General features: G+C 41.0%; 2 protein-coding genes across 2 annotated transcripts in view; one reads left to right on the top strand and one right to left on the bottom strand.

Annotated features, from left to right (window-relative positions):
* Positions 1-2,365: 2,365 nt before the first annotated feature.
* On the top strand, positions 2,366-3,286 carry cdk5r1b (cyclin dependent kinase 5, regulatory subunit 1b (p35); the record flags this gene model as incomplete). The annotated part of the gene is made up of 1 exon (XM_080048733.1): positions 2,366-3,286. The coding sequence occupies one exon, from the start codon at positions 2,366-2,368 to the stop codon at positions 3,284-3,286; it is 921 nt and encodes a 306-aa protein (XP_079904859.1).
* A 10,507-nt stretch (positions 3,287-13,793) lies between these two features.
* The window catches only part of myo1d (myosin 1D), a 119,418-nt gene continuing 116,648 nt past the window's right edge, over positions 13,794-16,563 (bottom strand). The window contains exon 22 of the mRNA XM_080048770.1: positions 13,794-15,190. Within this exon, the coding sequence (XP_079904896.1) occupies positions 15,034-15,190 (157 nt within the window). The 3' untranslated portion in view covers positions 13,794-15,033. The remainder of the gene's footprint in view (positions 15,191-16,563) is intronic.

Here is a 16,563-nt window from a genome sequence, read left to right as displayed (position 1 = left end):
GGACTGCAGTTAAATGTATATACTGGATGAGATCACTGTGCTATGATTAAATATATAGGTCAATGTAAAAGTCTCTCGCGCACCAAATCACGTCACGCCTGTAGCCAATGTGCTTGTATGAATGCTGTTGAGTAGGCTATATGTTTGTGCTAACGTTGTTATGAAGAAAAACAACCTCTGAGCTCACCAGTTTCATTTTACAGTATCTAGTCTGTAGGCGGAGTAGTTTCCCCATCAAGAACAGCAGAGCGGCGCCCCACCACCGCCTTTGCGTCAACCATCCGATTCCTCACACACACACACACACACACACACACACACACACACACACACACACACACACACACACACACACACACACACACACACACACACACACACACACACATCAGCCCTCGCAGCATCCGCATCTCTCGGCCAAGTGAACCAGAGCACATCCTCATCCAAAGCATCCATTCCACAACTGCACACCATCGTCTGCGCACCACAGACACGAGGCGTGATATTCCTACACCGCTTTTGCTGTTATTTTTTTTTTTGCATCGGCTCATCGGACTATTTTCTTTGACGCATGCATCTATATTTCCCCGGGATGGTTTTGTGTTTTATTCGCGTTTTGTAAAAGGGGAGAAAAAAAGAATCTCGAGACGCGGAGCAATCTACGTTGCAGTACAATTTTATTCTTATTGTACAGGAGGATCTGGTAAGTTTGATTTCTGTAGCATATTCGTGTTGAAAATGTTAATTTTAGATTGCACAGATTTGAGAATCGTTATATTAAAAAGCAGGAGATGCACTGCACACGAATATCGAATTAGAAATATATGGCGATACATAGGAAGAAAATGGGTTTCATGTGAGGTTGTAGAACGCCATATTTCCTACGATATTACGAGATATTAAGGGATCAGGAGGTAAAATGAGGTAGTTTTTCTTCATCTTTAAACCAATAGGCGGTGGACGGCGTTTTTCTTTTCGACGCAGACGCTCAGTTTCAGCACCATGGATAGCAGCAGCAGCAGCACCGTATGTACACAAGCCATCGTCACTGCAGCGAGATGTGCCGCGTTAACCCTAATCCAGATTAGTCTTTTCTGAAAAAGCAGATGTTTTGGAATTCGCCCCCCACCATTAATAACGAGTCAGTCATTAGATTGATAACACCAGGGTGATGGAATGAAGCGCACGAGGATTCTGCGCATATGAGCAAAGTCAATCCATCGAGTGTTTTTCATATACTGCAGTAAGGATGCAAATGTGTCGTGCAAAAAAATGTATCTTCGTATACATGTAGTTTTAATGGAGATTAATTGTATGACCATGTATGATTTGTGCTTTTTATATAGGCTATAGGCTATAGGCTATACCGAGTCCTAAAGGCTATCCGCATCAAACTCGACCTTCACCTGTTATTAAGGTGTTTACGTTTCTTGTCTTCCATTTTATGAGAGGGGGTGGCGCGTGCGGCGTGGTGGCTGTGACTCGTCGGCCATTGCCCATTAAATATGAATCTGCTTATTATGAAATGTTTATGAATTCACACTATAGGACCCATTTAAATCATGGATCAGAATTCCTTATTATTTGGTCTGTATGCTGTATAATCTGCCGTATAGCCAGGCCTAGATTATTTTAATCAGATGTGGCCCAATTTGCACGCTCTGAAATGTAGGCTACATGAGAATGATTCATACGCTGATCAGTTTCGCAGCGAGGAGGATGGATCGATGGGGCTTGAATTAATGAGTATAAGCTTCGTATATAGGCTGCTGATCCCGTTCCACCACTTACTGAGTCAAATCAATGCTTCTGCTGCTAATACGCCCGAGGTGCTATCATCAGATAAAGCACTCAGGCACGAGGAGGCAGCCTTTCATGGGAACATTACAGCACTGATAGCCCTGGTATTATCTGATGTAAGCAAAGACTGTATAGCCTATACAAGTGGATGGAAGCTGTAAGATAATAATAGGAGGTCTAATAGCCTACATTTAATTTGCTGTTTGTGAAAATCCATGGATTAAAAAAAAAACTGGTAATTCATCCTTGACCCATTATTTTTCTGACTATGGATTTTTCTGCTTCTCTGCAGTGGCCATTTGGATTTCAAACACAGCCTCAGAGAGTGTTTGAGTCAAGGTGATCGTTATCCAATCAAAACGGACCACAGGACTAATTATTCCCTTTCAAGGCTTTTTTTCAAATGCCCATCGGCAGACAGTAGCCCGGGACTACCCACCCACCACGAGCATTTTGGTGCTTAGAGACCCGTCCGGATCTCCACCTGGCAGACTGCTGTCCTGACCCAGTGAGGCTCTAGCCCTCTGGATACTTCTAACACCCCCCCACCTTAACTACAGTCACCATGGGCACCGTGCTGTCTCTGTCGCCTAGCTACCGGAAGGCGGCTCTGTTTGAAGATGGCCCCGCCACGGTGGGCCACTACACGGCCGTGCAGAACAGCAAGAACGCCAAAGACAAGAACATGAAGCGCCACTCGCTCATCAACGTCCTGCCGTGGAAGCGCATAGTGGCGGTGTCGGCCAAGAAGAAAAGCTCCAAGAAGGTCCAGCCCAACGCCTACGAGAAGAACATCACCAACATCAACAACGAGAACCTGAAGAAGTCCCAGTCGTGCGCTAACCTCGCCAGCTTCGCCCAGCAGGACAAGAGCACCCCGGATCTCACCAAGACCTCCAATAACAACAACACGGTCTCGTCTGTGAAAAAGGCCCCTCTGACCAACTCCAACGCGGTCCCCGGGACCCCCAAGAGAGTCATCGTCCAGGCGTCTACCAGCGAGCTCCTGCGTTGCCTAGGCGAGTTTCTATGCCGACGCTGTTACCGCCTCAAACACCTCTCGCCCACTGACCCGGTGCTGTGGCTGCGAAGCGTGGACCGCTCTCTGCTACTGCAAGGATGGCAGGACCAGGGCTTCATCACACCCGCTAACGTGGTGTTTGTGTACATGCTTTGCCGCGATGTGGTCTCCTCCGAGGTGGCCACAGAGCACGAATTACAGGCCGTGCTACTCACCTGCCTCTACCTGTCCTACTCCTACATGGGCAACGAGATCTCCTACCCGCTCAAGCCTTTCCTGGTGGAGACCTCCAAGGAGACTTTCTGGGACCGCTGCCTGTCCATCATCAACCTCATGTCGGCCAAAATGCTCCAGATCAACTCGGACCCGCATTACTTCACGCAGGTGTTCGCGGACCTGAAGAACGAGAGCCAGAAGGAGGAGGAGAGAGAGAGGAGCCGCTTGCTGATAGGCCTGGACCGGTGAGGGGTTGCTAAGGGGAGGGGGGATGGGGGTTGCTAAGGAGGAGGAGGAGGGGGGGGGGGTACTCCAGTCTGGGATTTTGACAGGATTGGAAAATGATTTGTGACGCTATTTATCTATTTATTTATTGTCCAAGACTACAGCCGGAAAACGCCAATTAGGAATGAATTGACATCTGACTATACCAACTGTTTACTTCATCAGAGGGGAGGTTGGGCATAATCCAGTCTGGCATTTTGGGAAATTTTGAAGGATTATTTGTGATGCTATTTATTTATTTATCTATTTATTATTGTCCAGAAATTGTAGTGGGAATACGCAAAATAGGAATTATTTGACATCTGTAACAACTTTTGACTTCAAATGGAGGGGGGGGGGGGGGTCACGGGAGGGGGGCATACTCCAGTCTGGCATTTTGACAAGTTCGAAGGATGATTTTTGACTCTATTTATCTATTTATTTATTTATTTATTGCCAAAACTGCAGCGAGTATAAGCCAAGGAAGTATTTGGAATCTATAACTTTCTGTGTATCGCATCTGGTAGATTATCTGATTACTGGGTCTTCAGCTCTAGACTACTAATACATCTACTTCAAATCTGGAGACGGGGCTCAGTGATTTTCTTAGATTTCAAGTGGTTGCGTTGTGTTTTGAGGGATAACAGTTGATTTGGTCACCTAAAAATAGAAAAATAGGGTTCTAGAAAAGCAAGAGCACTCTTTCTGCCTCTTGATTGAAGACGTGTAATTATCAAGTCCAAGTAGTTCTATTTTGAAACTAGAGTAAAAAGATGGATGTTCTGTAAAACCTGGGAATGAAAGCTTTTTTTGACACCGATATATAGCCTAACATAAAAAAAAATGCCAGACTTGGGTAAATCCTTTGCTAAAACGTACAGATATATATCTATATGAAATAATAATAAGAACATCTTCGAAAAAACAAAACAAAAAAACCAACAGACAATACAGAACAAAACCAACAAAGCCCATTAGAAAAAGGAAGCATTAAAACATCTACAGCAATGAATGTGGACAGGACTGAGGCAGTGTCCTTGTGACTGTTTGCACTGTGCCCACTGTCCCACTAGGCGGGTGAGGGCCAATGCCTGACTGGCTTTCCCTCCACACATAACGGATGAGCGGGCATCATTGACTGATAAACCGTGGCTCTTTTGGAAATGCCAACACTATAACATCCCCTCCATTAATGCGGATACGAGCGGCCATTTTTTTTTTTTTTTGCTGCTGCTGCTGCAATGCATATCTGAGAGGACAGCAAGTGTGAAAATCAGTTCTGGATCCATGTTTTTATGTGGGTTGGGTCTCTTAAAACTTACAACTGGACTTATACTTGTACAATTGGAAAAGCTGGATGTACTATAAGCAAAGCAGTGCATTGTGGGACTTTCGATGACAAGACGTCAGCCAGAGGACGTTCTGTACTATATGGCCAACACCGTATTGCTTGGACTTTATTTTCATCTAGGAACAAAAAAAAAAAATGAAAAAGAACAAGTTAGTGGATGTGTTTCGCTCCTCGGAGGCTTATTTATTTATTGCTTTTTCTGGATCAAGTTGATTTTTTTCCTGATTTTTTTTTTTTGGTTATCTTAGAATAATGTAATGTTTTGCACGTGTGCCATGCAATTTTACAGAGTTTGCCGAGGGAGAGGACTAGGAGCAATTACTACTTTTTTCTTCTTTTTACTTGATTTGTAAAAAAAAAAAAAAAAAAATACAACTGCATCTGCATTAGAGAATGCTGTGAACAAAGTGACACTAGGTATTTTTTCTTCTCAATTTGTTTTCGTAGCTCTGCTTGCTGAAATAGGCTATTTGTTTACCAGGGGATTTAAAAAAAATACTTTTTGTACTTTTGTCGATAGGTTGTGTGTCGCAACCGAAACTCTGGAATGAAGTTTTTAATTTATCGCTTATGATTCAGCAAAGAAAATGTTAAAAACAGTGCCATATCTTTGATGGAAAAATCCCAACGGTCGGAGAACTATCTGTACTGTTTATCCAGCTGCTTCTGAATGAGTGGGGGTGGATTTCCCATCGACTAATAACTACTTACTGAAACCTAATTTATTGCCATTTACGTATTTATTTAGGCACATTTAATGTAAATGAGAGAAGGGAAGGACGCGAGCAGGGCAGGTGTGCTTTATCTTTGGTGGGAATGACGATTGATTTGGTTTAGGCAAATGAATGTTGCAGGAATTTATCGATGAACTATCTAATTCAAAAGCCCCATAGATTAAAACCAATGTCAAATCTGACCATCGCCAAAGTGGCATCAAGGACAAAAACAACACAGTGTTGTTGAGCTGATAAACGTACGTAAAAGAGAATGCCCTAAAAAATGCCCCTATTTTTGTCCTGCGACAGTGAAGCTAACCCAACCTGCTGTCCCACATATCAAACAGAGACATAACACGCACACACACACACACACACACACACACACACACACACACACACACACACACACACACACACTGACATTATTCCAAGGGGAACACGTGAACACATTTTCAATGATTCTGGCTCAGCTTCACTGCAGTAAAAAGCACACAGTTTACCTTGAGGATAATCACACACACACACACACACACACACACACACACACACACACACGCACACACACACACACACGCACACACACGCACACACACACACACACACACCTTGAGGATAATCCATCACCTCTGTATAAATCCAATGTGAGGCGGCATTAGATTCGCCTATAGACGCTGTAGGAGACGGGGCGGGTCGACCTCCAGAGGAAAAATCACAGTTTCAATCATAGGAAAAACACTTGACCTAATTGAGATGCTGCAGTGTGCTATGGCAACGTCACGACGACCAAAACAGAACATTCTAATATGATTTTTAACAGGAACAATAGCTGGAGCTGCTCCACTGCAGACATTTGCTGTCTCTAATAATCCAATCATTCTCTATAACGAAGCTACAGTATTACCATCCAGAACTATAACAGATGGGTTTTCCTGGTTTTGACTAAGGGGTGACCCAGACTAAGAATTTACATAGTCCAATCTGATTGGTTGAATCTTGCCCATAGTCAAATCATGTTTTTCTTCATCTTGCCAATGCCAATAGACTAGGTGATCCATATTCTCATTCGACAAAGGGACTGAATTAACATCCAATTGAAGTTTGTCTTGGCGTGAGAATTTTCTTTTGCGACTTAATCTGACCAAATGTTGCGACTATCCGACTGTGGGCTCCTTCAATCAAATCACAGAATACTCGACTATTCAGGGTCAACCCTTAGTTTTCACATCTCATCTACATGAAAGCAAATTGTGCACACACTCTTTCTTTAGCAGTGTTCTAAAAACCAAGTCTCTGAGGCATTAATGGACTGGTGGTCGTGGTGGTTAGAAAGCTTATGTCAAGTTTTCTAAAGGCCTCTCGTTCGCTGCTGTGTTGAAATGAATCAGTTGAAATGACTGTGGCCTCCTCTGCTGTGGGGTTAAGGCTTCCCTACGGGGTTAGATCAACGGGAGAAAGTTCATTTGGAGAGTTTGTGCCGGCGCAATATGGTGGACATGCACTTTGGATGGGCAGGGCATTGTGCAAACTGAGGCCCCAGAATCTTTCTCTCCATCTCTTTCTCTCTCTCTTTCTCTCCTGCTCTCTTTCTCTATCTATCTATCTATCTATCTATCTATCTATCTATCTATCTATCTATCTATCTATCTATCTATCTATCTATCTATCTATCTATCTATCTATCTATCTCTCTCTCTCTGTCTCTCTGTCTCTCTGTCTGTCTACTTGCCCAGACTCACTTGAAACGTGCCATTTTCTTTCTCCACTTTGCATCATTGAGTAGTTTGTTTGAGAAAAATACTTTCAAAAGCTTATACAATATGAAAATAAAAACTCTCTCAAGTGACAGTTTAAAAAAAAAGATTTCAGTCAACTTCTTTTTTCTGTATATTGTTGCGTACTTTGTAGATAAAAAACAAAACAAAAACAAACAAAAAAATCAAAAAAACAAGACAGTGGTTAAGAAGTTGAAAACGAGAGGCATTTGGGAGGCTGCATGTGTGTGTGAATGTGTGTGTGACTGACAGCGTTTTATTTATTTGTACAGAAGAGTGTGACATGTTGTTTTCTTTTCTTCTCATGGGACTTGGTTTCACCTCTGTGGGGAGAGGGGAGGTGTCGACGATGTTCAATAAAAAAATGTTTCTTTTTGAAAAAGACAAAAAAGCTGTTGCTGTAATTGAAACTTTTTTTCAGTTGGTTTCTGCTTATTTTCATTTATTTTTGTACTGTGATGGAAAAATAAAAATGCACTGATCGTTCAAGTCCGTCCCACGTGTCTCTCTGTCTGTCTCATTTTGCACGCATTTATAGTTTGAATACAGCCCCGGAAGAAATGAAGAGACCAGTCTGGATTTTTCTTAAATCTTCATCTCTACGTTACTTATTGAAAATGCTCTAAATGACAATATTTTTATTGTGAATTTGGTAGAAATGTTGTCAGTCGTTTATATTATAAAATCAAAATGTTCATTCTACTCAAACATATGCCTCTAAAAAGTAAAACAATAGACACTGAACATTTGGAGTGGTCTCTTAATTTTTTTCCAGAGCTGTATATATGCAAGTAGTCTGAATATGCACTTTGCAAACACAAGATCAGTCTATGTGCATGTAATGGTCGGGCATTGCAGATTAGCAGCATAGCTATAAATGCTATGATTCTGTACATTGGGAGATTTTCTGTTCAAGTCCCATGTGGTAGCATCTGTCCAAATGAATTTAATATGAAATGAAAGTGCGCACTTTGTAAACACAATTCAGATAGAGAAAAACGTCCAGATTCGTGCCAATGTGTATGTGTGTGTGTTTATGTGTGTGTGTGTGTGTGTGTGTGAATATTCGTTCCTCAGTCAGTCGGTGGATTATAAACCCCTGTTGAGCTGAGGTAACTGCCTCACACTGACACAGTGGCGTCGTCATTCCGACTGACTGAGGCACGAATACTCACACACACACACACACACACACACACACACATACACTGACTGCAGGGGTTTTAGCGGTCTGTCCCCGTCACCATGGTGAAACAGATGTTAGTGGGAGGATTACCGTTCATCCCTACATGCCTACGTCACACGGTTGGTGCAGCTAGTAGAGACCAAAGACATAATAAAGAATAGACTCCGCATTGGTTCTTTATGTCTATGGCCTTGGGAATACAATTTGAGTCATCATACCATTATTCTTTGCATGAATACTGTTATTCCAACAGTTTCATCTGATCACCAGAGACATTGTGTGTGTGTGTGTGTGTGTGTGTGCAAAAAACATAATAGTTTCAAGCTTTTTCAAAATCTGTTCTGTAAAAACTTTGGACACGAGGCTCATGGGGGGGGACGCCCTACCAACTGAGCTAAGGGCGCCCCCTAATACTGTTATTTCAACAGTTTTATCTTGTCACCATATGTAAAGGTGAGGACATTGCAGCAAAAAAAAAATACTTTTTTCATGCTTTTTCTAAATCTGTTCTGTAAAAAACTTTGAACAGTCATATGGTATAAACATTAAATACAATGTCTAACTCTGGCTTGATCCTAAAGGCCTCTAAGACATCTAGATGTGTGTTATATGAAGACTGAAGAGGTCCACATTTACATATTTATTCAAATATCTCTGAAACAATTGTAACGCAAAATATAATAGTTTTAATGTATAGACTAAATAATCAACTGGCAAAGTCATATCTAGCCTATGATTCAAAATGTTACCCTATTCACATGCAGTGTGACCTAAATACTCACACACCACTAGTTAACACGCTTTAAAAACAATGACTCCAAGAATCAGCTGTTGAAGCAAATTCATTTATTAATAAAATGATTAATGAAAATATTCTTCATTCATTACGGAACATCATGGAATGCATAACCGGCGTTTATACAGAATATGTTTGGAAACAAAACATAGTATTACATCGCTGTAGGTCCCTTTAGCCTCTTGGTCTGGATATTACACTATATTTATGGTACGTAAAATATAAACTTGATATAAAATTAGGCACATACTGAACGGAGGGTGAATACAGAGAGACCGTGTTCGAAAAGCCATACTACTCATCCTACTCATACTCATTTTGACGTCAATTTGAGTATGTGACGGTTGTGTATGCGAATTTGTGTAGGCGAGAAATGCCCGGATGAGTACTAACTTCCGTGATGATTTAGTGTATGGATCGATAGGTTACTTTTCCTACTCAACCGCCCCACAATGCATTGCGTCTTTTCAAACAGCACGGAAGTTTTTTTTTTAACTTCTTTATTGCTTCTGTATACTTCAGTGTAAACGGTCCGACGAACCTCACATACACAATCGATCGTTAAGTAGACAGTATGTAGTATATACATGTTGAGTATGTAGGAGGGAGGATGTTAGTAGGGCTTTACGAACACAGCCATAGACTTTTTTGCTCAAAGCCACAGTAGAGTATGGAATAATTTATGGTGAAAGTAAATGGTATGTGTGACCCTTTGGCTAACATGGATGGGCTTCATAACAGAGTCTTGAGTCAAATGTATAAGAAACACAAAACACTGAAAATTAAGAAAATTAAGATCTCACTCAAACAGAAAAAGGGAAGAACACAATGGCACACGTCTTATAGTGTTAACATTCATATTTGACATTCTTTCATGACCATTTATAAAGTGGTGATTAGGAAAAGCCTGGGATTCTTTACACTCATCATTATTTTTAACAGCTAATGATCAATAACATGTAAATATTATGGAAAAGTAATCAAAAGTAATCTTTCTTGATTGGGTTTGAACACCTAAAACAAAATCAACACACACAGAATGTAGTTCCATTTTGACCCAATCACACATACAGTACACAGACCCTGATGCTGGAAAGAATCACTATTGCACCAAATGTGGATTAATACGCTGCTGAAAATAGTCCCAGAAAAAAATGCATCTTGAATGAACATAAAATATTTCATGAGCTGTAGTCAGCGATCTTAGAGAACGCTTGTTGTCAAAATCAGTGAATATCTCCTAACGATCTGCTAACTGTCCGTACAGCGTAGGCTCTGTAAACAGGCATGTTGCTAGCTACTGTTGGTCCCTTTGTTATACCCATTTACAGAGCCTAGGCTGTGTATTAACACAAAACGTAATTTCGACAACAAGCATTTCTCAGAATCGCTGATTTCACCTTTAAGAAAAAACAATAAAGTCAGAAGTTACTAAGAGAAACACTGTTGGTTTTGGTCTTGACAATAATAAAGATAAAGACGGACACTATCATTATCTCTTAATAGGTTTTAGATCGAGAGTTTTGTTTTACATTTTCAGGTTACTCTTCTTTGCTTTGTCTCATTGTTGGTTGCTGCATGATACTCCCAACTGTCTGTCTGTTTGTGTGTGTGTGTGTGTGTGTGTGTTTGTGTGTGTGTGTGTGTGTGTGTGTGTGTGTGTGTGTGTGTGTGTGTGTGTGTGTGTGTGTGTGTACACTGTCTGACATGTCTCTTTGCTGGTGTAGTTTCCCTTTTTACTTCCACGCCTCGCGGGCAAAGACGAAAAAAAATAATGGAAGAAGAAGAAATAAAGGAAAAAACCTCAAGTGCCTCACACACACACACACACACACACACACACACATACATACACACACACACACACACACACACACACACACACACACACACACACACACACACACAGAGCGAGAGTGGAAGAGGAGGCCAGGCGAAGGCTTTGTTCACCGACCCCCTTTCGCCCGAAGAAAGCGACGGAGCGCTGAAGTGAGGAGTGACACGCAGTCCATTCTAATGATGCAGCCGCCCTCTGGGACACTACCATGCTGCAGGGTATGGACACACACACACACACACACAGAGTTAGAGAGAAAGACACACACAAACACACTGACAGAGGGAGACACACACACACACACACACACACACACACACACATAGAGAGAGAGAGAGACACACACAGACACAGACACAGACACACACACACACACACACACCACACTCCACCAGCTTCCCCAAACAACTCTATAATGCATCAAAGACTCTCATCAAAGCTACAGTTACCAGCTCAGCCACCACAGAAGAAGAGACCTGCTCGTAGTTCTAAAGAGCAGTTACAAACTAATTGAGATAAATGACGTGTTCATATGCCACTCAAGCACAATTAAGAGGACTGTGTGTGTGTGTGTGTGTGTGTGTGTGTGTGTGTGTGTGTGTGTGTTCAAATGACACGCACAATTAAGGACTACAGGTGGAAAATATCAGTTTGCTAAAACCTGGTACAATGCATCTCTCCTTGCTCTCAACAAGGTTAATGTTCCTTTTGTACATTGTCCCTGTTTAAATAAAGTTACATTAAAAAAGAGGACTGTGTTACCGTGGCTACACTGACAGCTAACCAAATTTTTCTGCCTTTTTTGAATTAAAGTCGTCTAGAGTGCCACTGCCTCTTCAACTAGGCCAGACACCCAGGGAGCAGGGAATCATAACCTTGGGCTGTCACTACTCTACTTCTTTACTTAGAGTCTAGGCTAAAGGCATTGTGGGTAGAAAAATCTTAGAATATCAGTAGTCTTATTCTTTTTAAGATTTTTTTTTGTGGCATTTTCAAGCTTTATTAGACAGTACAGAGTTGAAATGTGGAGACAGAGAAAGAGAGAGGGGGGATGACCTGCAGTAAAGGTCCACGGGTCGGATTTGAACCTGCGACCACTGCAACGAAGGCCGGAGCCGATATGGTATGCACTCTATCCACTACACCACCGGAGCGCCCAAGTAGTTTTATTTTAATGATTAGCGACACTTGCTGGAATAACTACGACAACCTTTATATCAAGCCGATGGAATAGTATAAGAAGAAGAAGTTTTGCCAAGTTTTTATGACATTGGAAGTGGTAAAAATGTAGTTTTTTTTCTGAGCGCTGAAGACTTTTGTCCACGTTGGCTAAAAAGTTAATTCTGTGATGCCTTCAATGATTTCACAAATTTTACATCAGCTCGAGTATTTTTCTAAATATTTTAGGACTGGGAGCCTAGAAAGACGAGAACATCTAAATTGCTGCATTCGGTGGATGTTTCTCATGGAGAGAGGGGGGAAATAAATCAGTGAAAATGTTCGTGAACTTTTGGTGAAGTTTTTCATGCGAATTTGGTCTTATTAGCAGTAGTTTGAAAGTGCTGACCTTTGAGATGGAAGAGAGTCGTAACGGGAGGAAGCCATTTTATCTTTCGAGCTGAGTTCACACTTTTAGTTTTACGACTTGAAGCTGCTGCACAGAAGGCCGAGTGCAGAGGAACTAGAGAGAAGGTTAGAGAGCCGACGGTTTTAAGGCTTTTTCCGCGACATTATTTAGCTTCGAGAAATTGCAGATTTTATTTTTTTCGACCTGAAATAGATTTTTCTAGGTCGTCGCTTCCTATAGTGAGACGTGTCATAATTCACACTCGGCGTGCAATGGCCTTTACTGTTAATGTGGTTGGTTAAAATGCCAGAGCTCTACTGTGTCTGCACTGTACAAATGAAACAGTTAGGCAAACCCAAAATTTCAACGCAACTTATATTAAATAAGTTTTAAGGATAACTGTCTACATTTGAGCCAACTAATTATCTTTTGTTTGGATAACTTATCATTCATATGTATAAAAACCTCAGATTTGGAGTCTTTTGGAAGTCTTAGTATGTAGAACTCAAAACTCGAATAGAAACTGTCTGCCGTCACTCTAGCCAGGCTCCAAGACAGAACATTGACACACACAGACACAGACACACACAGACACACACACACCCACACACACCCACACCCACACACACACACACACACACACACACACACACACACACACACACACACACACACACACACACACACACACACACACACACACACAGAGGCTATTCACTCAACACAAAGACAGCAAATGAGACCATGTTCAGGGGCGGGTGTTCACGTGGGATTTTACAGTACTGGCCAGCAACGCTCTGCTGCTAAAGCTAGAGCATTTAGTCTAAGAAAAAAAACATAATACTTTGGTTATTGTCTTCATATTTGCCCATATGTGTTATACAGTTTAACTTAAGACTTCCCTTTATGTACTAAATGTAGTATAATCTTTTCATTTTATGCTGAATAAAGTATTTTCTAACCTTTAATATATCTAAGCTGTAATAGAGTATTATATAAAAGTACAGTAAAATAAGAAGCAAGGTTTAAATTAATAGATTTTGACGCTATATATATATATATAGCAGGTCGTAATTTTATAGGATATGCTCAACACATCCGTCTAAACATCCTATGACGAAAAAACTAAGAAGACATTTTGGAATTTGTGCCTCAGACAACGACTGAATCATTGCATCCCGTTTTTTTTTTTTTATTATTTTTCTTTTGCACTTACAATCCCGTATGTGATTGTAAACATACAGTGCTGCTTGAAAGTGTGTGAATCCCTTGAGCCTTTTGGAATTTTATTTAGTTAGTTTAACCATTATTCATTCATTTTTATCAATACCGGTATTTTTTATATGAAAAGAAAAATATGGAATTGATAAATCTGTTATTTTTTCTAAAAAATACTGATATTGATAAAAATAAACGTATCATGGTTAAACTCAATACAATTCCAAAAGGCTGAAGGGGTTCACATACTTTCAAGCAGCACTGTATAATGGGATGGAAGTGGACACTGCATTTTCTTTTACGTTTACCGTGTAGGTAGGTAAGTCTTCAATTAACATTAATATCCCTTAGAATATACAATTACAAAGATATTTTTTTAGAGCAGATAACCAAAGCTATCTGTAAAAATCATATAGTCATTCATAAATATCGTTTTACTTCATTTGTCAGTTTCATTTTCTGAGTTCCAGGCATTTTTTAAAATTCCTGTAAAGCCTTTGGATTTGGATTATTCCCCCCCCCACAAATTATGCAACATCAGTGATTCAGAGAACAGTCCCTTCATAATCTCCTCTCACCTTGACAACCACAACATTCCATCTACAATTAACTAATTAAATATTGCACAGAGAAAATCATTTGAAATTTGGATTTTGAAAATAATAAAAATAATAATTGGTGGATCAACCTGTAGTGCATTGAAAAAAAACCCTATTTAGCTCATTACAATTTGCTCGTAGGCGTATTGTACACTTTACCCTTTATAGCAACATTGCATAGAAATCTAGAAAACAGGTCGATTTTGGCATCGCTTTGCATTGTGGGGGATTTAATTACACAAATCCACCCACAGAACTGCTGATCTGAGTCAACACAGCTCTGAGAAAAAAACAACAATTCAAAGTGAATCATGCTTGGCCCGCTCTTTATGGCGCTTTTCCACTGCATGGTATCAGCTCAACTCAACTCGACTCGACACAACTCGCATTTCTGGCGTTTCCACTGCAAAATCATGGTACCTGGTCCCTCATAGCGGCTGATTTTTGGTTTCGCCTCGCTCTAGGTTCCAAGCGAGCTGAGCCGATGCTAAAAGGTGACGTCGGGCAGATTGCCGGCCACTGATTGGCCAGAGACTACCAGCTTCATTCTGTAATAGGTCCATGTATATACTCCCAAACTCTCCAGGACTTTTCGAGTGTACTAAAACCGAGTTGAGCTAAGTTGAGTTGAGTCGAGTAGAGCTACATGTGCGGTGGAAAAGAAGCCATTAGTTGCCATGGGTGACGTTAGTTGCCGGGGACAGCCAGTATGTAACCGGAGCGACTCTTGGTGAAGTCGGGATGTGATTGGTTGATCTTGGGTTCCACGATGACGGTGCACTTCCTGCCGTTCATGCTGCACTGGATGGGACTCGCTATGTTCACCTGCAGCTTACGCTTCTCACTGCAGAGAGAGAGAGGGGGAGACAAGGGAGAAAGTGTGAATGAATGAATTATTTCTTTTTGAACAGGTACATTATTAGAGAGAGAGATGGAGGAAGAGAGAGAGACGGAGAGGGATGGAGAGAGAGAGAGGGAGAGGGGGAAAGAGAGAGAGAAGGAGAGAGAGAGAGGGGGAAACAAGGGAGAAAGTGTGAATGAATGAATAATTTCATTTTGAACAGGTACATTATTAGAGAGAGAGATGGAGAGAGAGAGAGAGAGAGAGAAAGAGAGAGAGAGGGGGGGTGGAGAGAGAGAGGGAGGAAGAGAGACAGAGGGATGGAGAGAGAGAGAGAGGGAGAGAGAGGGAAAGAGAGAAAGAGAGGGATGGAGAGAGAGAGGGAGAGGGGGAGAGGGAGAGAGAGAGGAGACAGAGAGAAAGAGAGAAAGTAGAATGTGTCAATGAATGAAATATTTTTTTTCCATATATTTATTTTTATATAAAAGTATAACGAAGGGAAAAACAATATGATTAAAAAAATTAAAAGCAAATTTCAACATAATAGAACCCGTTTGAAAATCGAGTCCTACCCCCAATCTTCCCCACAATCACAAACAAGTGCAAATCCCAATAAGATAAACTAAACAGACAATTTAAATAGTACATAATACTTTTCAAAAATGTATCTGCTGTAAAAAAAATAAAAATAAATATAATTATAATAATACTTTCTTAAACTTTTTGTCAAGACCGTTCCACAAAACTATGCCTCAAAGTAGAATGTATGAAATAAAAAAGAGTTGTTGGATACTGGCGGGTTTAAAGTTGCACATTCTGCAAAGCAAACAACAGTAAACTAACATAAAACAACAGATTCTAATCTAGCTGCTGACTCATATCGGCTCATTACTGCAAATCTAATGTAGGAGCAGCTCGCCTCAGCGGCTTCACATTACATCCACTCAGAGTCCAACGCACAAGAGTAAAATATACAGATCCTTAAGAGACCCGTGCGTGAGTGAGTGTGTGTGTGTATGTGTGTGCGTACATGTGGATGTGTGTGTGTGTGTGTGTGTGTGTGTGTGTGTGTGTGTGTGTGTGTGTGTGTGGATGTAAGAAGGGAAATGTATGCAAAGCTGTATACGCCATAAATCATACTTGCTCTAATACAGCATCATCCTTTTACAAATACACCACATTCACTCACACACACACACACACACGCACACACACGCACACACACACACACGCACACACACACACACGCACACACACTACTAGATTTTATGCTGCTACAAATCCTCCTACATAAACTGCCGTTGGGGTTCACTTAGGTTAACTTCTGCGTACACACACACACACACACACACACACACACACACACACACACACAC

This window comes from Ammodytes marinus (assembly GCF_949987685.1).
Source record: "Ammodytes marinus genome assembly, chromosome: 20".
NCBI lineage: Eukaryota > Metazoa > Chordata > Actinopteri > Uranoscopiformes > Ammodytidae > Ammodytes > Ammodytes marinus.
The sequence above is the reverse complement of the archived record's forward strand: the minus strand, read 5'-3'. Positions and strand labels throughout refer to the sequence as shown.